Source organism: Sinocyclocheilus grahami, unplaced genomic scaffold (genome assembly GCF_001515645.1).
Source record: "Sinocyclocheilus grahami isolate Dianchi unplaced genomic scaffold, SAMN03320097.WGS_v1.1 scaffold915.1, whole genome shotgun sequence".
In the NCBI taxonomy this organism is placed as follows: domain Eukaryota; kingdom Metazoa; phylum Chordata; class Actinopteri; order Cypriniformes; family Cyprinidae; genus Sinocyclocheilus; species Sinocyclocheilus grahami.
In genome coordinates, this window is record NW_015506094.1 from 125,267 (window position 1) to 136,385 (window position 11,119).

An 11,119-nucleotide genomic window follows, 5' to 3' on the forward strand; every position below is an offset into this window, starting at 1 on the left:
CCCCCCCCAAAAAAAGGAGTCTTGACCCACCCTCAAACACTGCAGCTTGATCATGTCGAGAAGACGCTGTGAACGAAAATTCGCTTTATTTTCACTTCCGAAAGATGAGAGTGCAGAGAATCAGTGGATAAAATTCACAGCAGTGCAACCCCAGACTTTTTTTGAGTTCCTGTCATTTTACTGACGACTGCTTCTCTAAACCTCGTGGAGTTCGACGCGGGATTCACAAACACTTGCTCTTGAAAGATGAATCAGTGCACAGTTTTATTTGGACCAGCTGACTCCACTGAATCACAATTGTAAGTATGATAAATAATAGATGTTTATATTTTCTTTTGAGTGTTCAAAATATGCAACTATGGCAATGGACGAATCGTTATCGACACACGCAGTACGCAGTAGACCAATCACAACAGATTGGGCCATCTGACCAATCAGAGCAGAGCAGGCTCACAAAAAGACGGGGTTTAGAGAGACTGAATCTCAGAACTGCTTCGAACGAATCGCTGGAAAATTAGGTGATATCAAATGCATATTTTGAGAAAGCGGAAGCATTTTTTGACCTTGCATGCGTGTAAACCTATTGTAGGAGACTCCCAAAACAATCTTAGGAACCTTAAAAATGGCATAATAGGGGCACTTTAAATTCATAAGCATTCCTTATTTTATATCGCCAGATTTGGATCTCTAAACCTGACAATAAATTAGAAAAAATGAGCACCATCGCACAAGTTGCAGGAATGTAGTGTACGGAAAGTTGCTCTAACAAAAGGTTCTATTGAGTTGATGTATTTCTTTAACTTCTTAAACTTGTTTGAAATGTTTTTTTGTTTTTTTTTTATACTTACGTTGGGCCAGATAGTTAATTACAAACAACCAGCAAGTGTCCAGCAAACCTTTCCCAAAAACCCTCATGAAGTTGGTTGTCAGAATGTCCAGAGTGTGCAGAGTTGTATTCTTGGATACAAAATGTATCTTCATTAAAATAACTCTGAAATGGCACAAAATAGACATTTGGAAATGAATAGTGACTATAGCTGCCAGCAGAGGCCAACCAAACAGCTGCAGATCTTTTACAGGTAAATCCAGTTGGACAGAGTACAGTTGGCAGCTCTCACACATTTCAGATACACAATTTTTCTGTCTCATGCTCTATTAAATCTCCAAAATGACAAGACAACATAAAATATGTCAGTACAAATCTGCCTAGAGGATCTTTTTCCTTACTTTTTTGTCTATAACAGATAAAGTATTTAGAAATCTTTTAGATTTTTGCCCAAAGTGAGAGAGTGAGATATAATTTATCACCATCTATATATTTTGTCCTTGTTTTTCCCATATTTATACTTGCCAACATAGCTTTGCTCCATCAGCATTCATTCGCCACATCCTTAAAATTGCATCTTTTTTCTTTTTGCATCTTATTTTATTATTTTTTTTATTAAATAAAAACTAGTACTGTCACAAAATTAAAATAAATCACAATGAATATAAAAAAAAATCACATTACATTGAAAATTCTGTCATTTACTTACAATCATGTTGTTCCAAACCCATTTGACTTTCTTTCTTCTGCAAAACTGCAAAAAGAAGTGTATTTTGAAGAATGTGCCAACTGTTTTTGTCCATGCAGTGAAAGTCATTGGGGTCCAAAACAACACTGGACTTCACAAACATTCATTGTCTTGATAAAAACAGAAGGACATTAAGGATAGGTGTGTGTAAGAAAAATACCAATATTGAACTATAAAGCAATGCTTTATTCCATCCAGCTGCCATAAGCTCATTCACAAGAGTTTATGGTTAAATAAATGAGCATTGTGAAGCTCAGGCAACATAAACGTTCTGGTGGTGTGCTTATCGCCTGCTGGTGATCGCACCAGCAGGCATTACTTACTGCTGATGTAAAAATGTGGGACTTGGAGATGCATAAAGATGCAGGAAAGGTTTAATTCATGGTCTGCAGAGGCTTATGGAGAGATCGGGCGTTTTCAGTTGATCCGGATGGGAGCAGAACTATGCACTCACACACGTGGAATTGTGGGATTGACAGCGGATCAGAGAAATGTGCTGAAAGCAGTCGAGAGCGTCCAAAAGAAATGCTCAACTTCATTCAAATGTGGTGTGGGTGGAAGCTAATCGCTGTGAGGCACATACAGAGGCGTCTGTTTCCAAATCTGCCAGTTGTGCTGGAGTTTCTGCTGGCACAGATCATACTGTTTACACATTACTATATTTCATTCAGATTACAAATAGAGTTTGGGTGCTTTCATTGTGACGAGTCTGGGTTAGCGGGTTAGTAGAGAGCGTGTATGATCTATGGTTGTTTTACTTTTTACAATTTAATGCATTTTTTATTAACCCAGCCAGTCTAGTAGACACAATAAAAGTGTCTAAACATTGCAGTAATAATATGTAAATCAAATGGTTTTCTAGATCCAGCTTTTTAAACCTATTTCTCAACTTTTAGACTCTCTTGACAGCTTTCTGCAATCCACTGTCGCTCTTTTTTGCATTAATGTGAAACACATAGTCATGTCGCATTCTGCTGAGATCATTAATAAGCCTCCTTCAGTGAGCACTGCATCTGTTCTCAGGACCTGATCCGCCGGGACATTCTTTACTACAAAGGGCGCATTGACATGGATCGCTATACAGTGAGAGATGCTGTTGATGGACGGGACGACGACTTTAATGTCAGCGTGAAAAATGCATTCAAGCTGCACAACAGAGACAGCGAGGAGATCCACGTCTTCCTGGCCAAGAAGCCGGAGGAGAAGATCCGCTGGCTGAGGGCTTTTCACGAGGAGCGCAGGATGGTCCAAGAGGATGAAAAAATCGGTAAACTGCCATAAATTCTCATGCATTGATTGTATTGATCATTGCATATGTTCTTAATGGCACCAGAACACAGTGCTTTTTCTGTGACCCTCCCTCATATCTTCTGCTTCTGCTGCTGGTTTTGTTTAGGTTTTGAGATTTCTGAATATCAGAAACGACAGGCTGCCATGACGGTGCGTAAAGTGGCCAAACAGAAAGGTGAGGCAACAAAGCGATACCAGGTGAATTCAAAATTTTTCTATTTTAACTCCTGTCTTCTCACTGTTGCTTCACTCTAGTAAGCCAGTGTAGAGCCCATTGTTTGGGCGGTAACTATTAACTGAACTACAGGATTCAGTGTTGTGACAATAGGTCGACTCAGTAATAGTAATGAAATACTTTCTTAAAAGTTCTTTCTCAATTCTGTTCACCTTTCAAATGAAGACACAAAAGCCCCCAAAATGTTTGATGTACTTTGTCTTAATCACAACAATCGAATATTTCTTATACTTTGACTGCTGAATTTAATCACAACTCTAATAATAGCTGTTTTTCATGCTACTGAAATAAACAAATGCTCTTTTTGGATACGTTTTTCAACTTAAATGTGAATTGAATATAATATAATAACCTTTTATTTGTCAAAATCTCAAGGAAAAGTTGTTTCTACACTTCGTGACTGCTGCTGTTCGTCATGCACGATTCAATGCGTGGATCAGAGTTCTATGCTAGTTATACTGTATATTTATAAAGGTGCTTGATCTTTACAAATCTGGAGTCTTCTTCAACGACACGTGAGGGAGAAATCACAGAATTATTCTGCCATTAAAAGAAGTTATAAATAAATAAGCAACAATGAAAAGACATCAAACGTATGTGCTGATTGATATTGATGTCTAATTTATTGATTGTATGTTCTAATGATTGCAGTATATTTTAGGGGCCAAGCACTGAAGGTGCACAGACAGATAATTTAGATCACAGTATACAGGCCAAAACCATTCAGGGGCGAATAGGAAAATGTTATTATTAATTAATTTATAAATAAAGCTGATTGTATATGGACGATACACTTAGTAAAACATCAGCGGCCAGTTGCATAAAACTGGCATCTGAGTAGCATCTGTAGTCTCATTTGTGCTTTTTTCCATTTTTGTGCACATATTCACTTCTGTCTGACATGTCATAACAGCACCACCTATTGGTCAAAAGTTATAAATTGTTCTACACCTGTCTGTTGAACCCATTTTTCCTAATATTATTGCAGCGATTGCTGCATCCCATTAAATTTTCATGTAATGGACCTCCTGTGTTTGTGTTCGGCCCCTTAATATCTGCACTTTTTTCTTCATGAAATTATCGTGAATGTAGTGTACATTTGGTTTATAGTGAATACTTAATATTTTATAGATTAATATTTCCGTGTCATATTTACACTCTGTTGTGAATCCTCAATGCTTCACTGACAAACGGTGAAGTGTGTTCTTGAATTTGCAGATTCATTGATAGATATCATCTTGAGAAAGAGGGCCATGTTATATGCACATGGTATGAAAATGATAAAGGTATTCTCATGAGCGCATAAAGTAGAATTAGTTTTTCTGCAAAATGCCATGGCAGTGAATTTGAAATGCAACTATAATAAAGCAATTATTACACTATAAAAAAAATCCAACCCTAAGAATATTGGTCAAATCTGTAAAATAGGACTCTATTATCCATAGATATTTAGTTCATCCAAAAATTTTAATTCATTATTTTCTCACACTGGTATGGCCTTATGAATTTCTTTTTTTCAGAAGATAAAAGGAGAAATAATTAAAATATGTCCTGCTCGTGGTTGTCCATATATATATATATATATATATATATATATATATATCACTTGTAACATTTCTTGCCATAGTGTCTTTAAAATATCACAGATGGTAAAATTGTTTGGACAACTACTGATAACTATTGCACTTCAATGACTGTGTGAATGTCTGAATAATGAATGGCACATTTACAAAGCATATAAAACAATAATCTGTTGTGTTACACTCACAGACACGTGTAAATAGATTGGCAGTGTCTGTATGCCTAAGTATTTGTGTGCATTATTATTTTTTATTCATACTTTATTTTATTGCTAATATATTTTGTTTTCATCAGAGATTGACGTCAATTCTTTGTTCAATTCATAATGCAATAATGTAAAAGCCTAGAACATTTGTGTTGCAGAAAAGAAAGATCATACAGCTTTAGAACAGATTGAGTAAATACTGATTGAACTATTATTTTTGGGTGAACTATCCCTTTAAGATGCTCAGAATACTCAACACAACTAAACTGAAGCAATAAGATAGATTGTGTTTCAAAATGCCATGGAGATTATTTATTTATTTATTATTTTTGGCTAGAAAACCAGCTGCCTAATTATTGTGTGTGTGTGTGTGTGTGTGTGTGTGAGAAAGTGCGTGTGTGTGAGAGAGAGAGAGTGAGTGTGTACGCGTTTTTGTGACAAATGAGGACATAAATTTGTATAATGACAAAGGTATGGCATAGGTATTACAAGGAGAAGGTGACTTTTCAGGACATTACCCCATGTCCCCACTTTTCAAAACGCTTATAAATCACACATAATTGAGTGTATTTAAAATCTGAAATAGCACAAAGTCTCCTGTGAGGGGTAGGTTTAGGGGTAGTGTTGGTAAAGGGCAATAGAATATACGGTCTGTACAGTATAAAAACCATTACGCCTATGGGATGTCCCCACTTTTCACAAATGTAAACCTGTGTGTGTGTGTGTGTGTGTGTGAGAGAGAGAGAGAGAGTGTGTGTGTGTGTGAGAGAGAGAGAGAGTGTGTGTGTGTGTGAGAGAGAGAGAGAGTGTGTGTGTGTGTGAGAGAGAGAGAGAGTGTGTGTGTGTGTGAGAGAGAGAGAGAGTGTGTGTGTGTGTGAGAGAGAGAGAGAGTGTGTGTGTGTGTGAGAGAGAGAGAGAGTGTGTGTGTGTGTGAGAGAGAGAGAGAGTGTGTGTGTGTGTGTGTGAGAGAGAGAGAGAGAGAGTGTGTGTGTTTGTGTGTGTGTTTGTGTTTGCGTGCGTGTGTGAGTGCGTGTGTGTGTATTAATATTTATTACTTTCGCTTATATCATGTAGTTGGAAAAACTAAATATGTTTTATATTGCATAGAATCATTGTACTTATGACTATAGTTCATACTTCTTACTTTTGTCATGACTATGGTCAATTCTGCCAAAATACCATAGTTACTACAGTTCTATACTGTAATATATTATATATAGTGGCCCCAAAAAGTATTTAGACACTTGATGATCTAGAGATCAGTTGGTTACTAAAAAGTGGCTCAGAAAAGTGAAGTCCGTTCTGAGAAAAGCATATTTTGGATCTAATGCAGTTCAGACTTTAAATGTGACTTTTTGGGGCCACTGTATACATTATACACATGTGTGTATATGTCTGTAATAAAAAATTGCTAACTTGGTATTATCCAATCTGTCATCAAAGCAGACGTACCAGTTTTTAAAACAGTGACTGTATTAACTATGATATGTATGTGGAAACTGTGGCTGGTTACCATGGTGCATTTTAAGGGATGTACTGTATGCCGTGAAGCATGATTCATCATAGCTGTGCACTGCTTATTTTGCTTTGAGCATTGACACTGTCCTGTTGGCTGTGTTTTGTCCTGTCTCAAACATCTCCTGTCTCTGTCTTCTGACCCAATCGGAGCAGGTGTGAGTCAGAGCAGGTGCGTCTCCCCGGCGGACCCCTCGTCTCACGGACCCTTCATGCTCTCCGATGACACTCCACAGTCAGATCTAGTTGAATTCCATGTCTCCAAATCAGGACAATCTCCATTCTGGCAAAACTTTAATAAGTTGACATCATTAAAAAATGGGAAAAAATAGTTAGAGTCTTGGTCTGAATGCTCCCAGCAATGACGTTCAAGCTCAAGTGTATTCATTATGGATCTTAAAAACACCAGGAAGCTCCATCTGGATATCACTGACAATCACGAGCCTGATGTAATCGTACCTGTCCAGAGCCCAAACACACCTCAGAGAACCCTCTGCCCAGATGTTCACATGTGTCATTCACTATTATTGTATCTCCACTTTGAAGTGACCAGCATGCAATGATAGCCATCAAATTGATACATGTCTCAAAGGTTTGTTAGCAGCTTAGACATCTGCTCCACAGTCCGTCTGTCTGCAGGTTAATGATGAAGATCATAGACCTGAGGATGCTGATGTGGACCATACACTACAAATTAAAAAGCGGGATGAAAGATTGTAAGCTTTACACACAATTAACAATCAAATCGTCTAAACAGGGTATTGCTTTCTAATTCACAGAGGTGTTTTTATCAGTCTGAGGAACGTGGAGTTTGACAACATGATTATTCCTAGTATTAGTGAACAAGATTTGTGAACGTGTCACAATCTCATATCATGCTCTCCTCAATCAGTCACACACGTTGTATATTGACTGAACTCATTTCATATGACAACTATATATGTTTTTGTATGTCTATAAAAGGTAAAGTAGATTTTTGAATTCGCCTCCAAAGGGGGTTATTTTTGATTGTATTATATAATTACTCTGTAGTAAGCACACTGAAACCAATCATATGCTTTGTATGTGAGGTTTTGTTGTTGTTCATTTGTAATAGCTACTCTGAATACTATTTATTACTGTACTTAATGGCAAATAATGAGCAAGTTTTTATACATACAGTAATGTGCAGAAGTCCTGGGCCATGAAAAAAGAAGGTATATATATATATATATATGTGTGTGTGTATATATATATATATATATATTAGGGCTGTCATCATTAACACGTTAATGCATGCTATTAATTTTACAATCCTTAACGTGTTAAAATAATTTTACGCAATTTATATATATATATATATATATATATATATATGAAATTAAGGTAATTTATTAACTGTACGGATGTGTTATGGTTCCTTTGTCAAATGTAAGATGTCATAACCATCGCCATTTGGCCTAAGACTTGTGTACAATGCTGTGCATAGAGAGTGCACTACACATGTATACTCATGAAAAGAAACTCCATGGCTGTTGATAGACTCTAACTGAAATCTTCAGTCCTGCAGCTAAATTTACTGTAAATGAATGTGAATAATAGGACAGCAAAATTCAGCAAATACTAGTCTTTGTAGTGTAGTAGTGTGGGAAAGGTGGGGCTGAGTACATTGGGCCCAGTACTATGGAGACGTGGGGTTGTCCACAAAAGAGATCCTCTATCCTGCTCTCTTATGGACAACCAGTACACTCAGGCCTTCAATATGAGGAGACACAGTAGATAGTAGAAGACCAGTATGGTCTTTCCCTTCATTTCTCATGACATGGACTCCACAACGTTTACAGAGCAGTTGTCCTGCTTTGAATTAAAAGTGCTTTTCAAATGTGATCTGATCAGGCAATGACCCATTTAATGTCATTTGTTGAGAATTGCAATGCCTTTTCATAGCATTTCTGTTACTGTAAATGAAGGCAACTGAAATGAATGATCATATTTGTTCAGCAATTTTTTTCATCAGGTTTAAAGTGTTACATTCTAAAAAGAAAGAAAAAAAACATTACTAAAAATTTTTTAAATAGCCAACACCTACATTCATTTATTGGTGATTAATGAGTTAACAGGTTACATTTGGCACCGTGCAATGTAAGAAAACATGGGATGTGAAAATTGGTTTGTATGATATGAGGTCATGTTTATAGATGCACCTAAGAAGTTATGTGATTAACTCATAACTATATAATCTATTGGTGTTCAGTAATAATGCACTTCCTTATTTGCTTTCTTATGAATGTTTAGTATGAATTTATATTTTGTCGGCTATAATGATGTGCTATGTTTTAAAGTAAAGAGTGAAAAATAAGTACTTTCTGTTCAGTTTTAATTTGAATAACTGGTTTGTTGTTTCATGAGACAAGTGCAGGTAAAGCTTAGAATTTTCTTGTTCTGAATAAAACTTGAAAGGCCTGTTCTCACCAAACACAAAGCCAAATGAATCACTGATGAAATGAGCTTTAAACATTCTCATGTCTGAAATAAAAAAGAAAGAAATAGCCACAGTTTTGACATTCAACTAAAGTAAAATTATTTGACGTTATTTGTATGTTTGAATTTGATCAAAGGTCAACAGCAAAAACACTGGTAAATAAAGTGATATTCAACACTAAGTATACTTGTATTATTTAACATTCCTTTTTGGTTAAGTTTACATAAAATACAGTGTTTGCATTGTTCTGTGTGGTTTTATATATGTACAGAAGTATTTCATTTGTTTTTGTGCAAGTGAGGTGAGTAAAGATAATCTGTTACAGAAATCAGCATCTGGTGCTTAATTTAAGCAGCACATAAAGCATGTAGTATAGAGCATACAGTTGACTATGAGTGTAATTTAACAAATGGTTTAACAAACACAGGTTGTACGCATTTTGTTTTCTTATGTTCTGGAGGGCGAAAGCTGTGGATTGCTGGCAGAGGTTGCAAAGCAGGATAATCGTTCACACATGATGCCTTGTGTTAGGCTGCACGAATGGACAGCTGGATGAAGTTCTCTAATCCTATAGCATCAACACATGCTGTGAGATGTGGTCGCAAAGGTGGTTCCAGGTCCTACTGGTAAGTGGTGAGGAGCGCTGGCTCATTCCAGTCATTCGCGACTGCCTGGGTACAAAACTGTGGGGTTGAACAAAGATTCTTTCACGAGTTCACACTTACATATAATGAACAGAGTAAAGGTAATGCGTATTTGGCGTGCTGTCCGGGGAGAGGGCTCCGAGCTTGGTAATTACTCTTGAGCCCAGGGTACTCCCCCTGTCCGGGGAGAGGGGTCTAAGCCCGGACCCAAAGCGCTCCCCCCCCCGTGTGTTCCACCCCGTGCTGGGGTAGGAACGGGCCGAAGGTGAGGAGTCGGGGTGGTGGAGGGATGCTGAAAGACTAGAGATAATGGAGGCAAGGCTGCTTTGATTATTTATAGAGGTTCTCTCTTGTGCTGATTGGATAGATGGTGTAATTACTGATGATGAACTGGCCGTGTTAATTATCTGCGCGTACTCCTCCCGAAACTTGTTAATAAAACATCACTTCACGAGTTCACACTTACATATAATGAACAGAGTAAAGGTTATGCGTATTTGGCATGCTGTCCGGGGAGAGGGCTCCGAGCTTGGTAATTACTCTCGAGCCCGGGGTACTCCCCCTGTCTGGGGAGAGGGGTCCGAGCTCGGGTCTAAGCCCGGACCCAAAGCGCTCCCCCAAAGATGCAATTAGTACGGGACAGCAGCCAGAGAGGAGCATTGATAACCCCCCAAAATTTGCTAAACTTAAAATTGGTGGGGTGCTGGACATCGCTTGTAGTAGAGGCACTGCTGAGGCTTAGAAGAGAGAACTAGAGCAGGGGTTCTCAACCTTTTGCAACTCATGGCCCACCAATGACCGTTTAAAAACATTCCGAGGACCACCTTTCCAAATATGATAGTATGAACACAGAATAACAGAAAATTCAAAAAGTACAATGATATAATCTGCTGTTAATCTATTATGCCACTGTACACAATCAGCTATATAGATGAAAACTCTCCTTGTATAAAAAAGACTTGGCAGGTTTACTCCATAACCATTTATTCCTGTAACAATAACAGGGCATGTCAGACCAGTGACTGGGTCAGACACAAGGGGAACGCTCTTTTAACAAATTAATTAATAATACATCCCCACATCCAGCGCCAGTATGTGAAGTGTGTCGTGGATCGTGACGTGACTCCTGATGTTGTTCGTGGCCACGGTGACCTGGGCGGAGCTCGCGCTTGGGGCTTCTTGTTATTGTTGTGTTGGCCGTCGCCATTAAAGGCTTGACTAAATTATTCTCTCTTGTCAGCGATTCAATATACCTCACCTACACACTGGCGTGGTGGCAGCGTTTTCGTATTCACTCCCCAAACGTTCCAGTGAGCTCACGTGAGATCTATTCACGCTACAATCGCGCGAAAGCGAGCAGCGTTGTGGATTATCTCCGCTGACGACACTCGCGATATTAGCCATGGCGAATACACACAAAGCACCTAAGTAGTGGTGCCTAACGAAAGTTGAGACTGTGAATTCATTTGAGAACTGGCGTCAGAACCTTGTTTACACATTGTCATTGGACAATGAGTTCGCTCCTTTTCTAGTTGACGGCGCACGCTGGGAAAAGAAGACAAGGGCTTCACCATTCAGAGGTTTTACCGATGACGACAACGATGATGTTCCCGC

The 11,119-nt window shown here is 38.2% G+C and overlaps 1 protein-coding gene across 4 annotated transcripts in view; it reads left to right on the plus strand.

Annotated features, from left to right (window-relative positions):
- The window catches only part of LOC107564185 (spermatogenesis-associated protein 13-like), a 33,810-nt gene extending 26,202 nt beyond the window's left edge, over positions 1-7,608 (plus strand). For 2 of the 4 annotated variants that reach the window (XM_016249189.1, XM_016249190.1), the window contains 3 exons: positions 2,598-2,841; positions 2,971-3,039; positions 6,557-7,608. In XM_016249189.1, coding sequence (XP_016104675.1) covers positions 2,598-2,841; positions 2,971-3,039; positions 6,557-6,732 — 489 coding nt within the window. In that variant the 3' untranslated portion in view covers positions 6,733-7,608. Of the gene's footprint in view, positions 1-2,597; positions 2,842-2,970; positions 3,063-4,317; positions 4,491-6,556 lie in introns of those variants that run through there. The other 2 variants (XM_016249192.1, XM_016249191.1) reach the window with 2 other exon arrangements.
- The last annotated feature ends 3,511 nt before the right edge of the window (positions 7,609-11,119 follow it).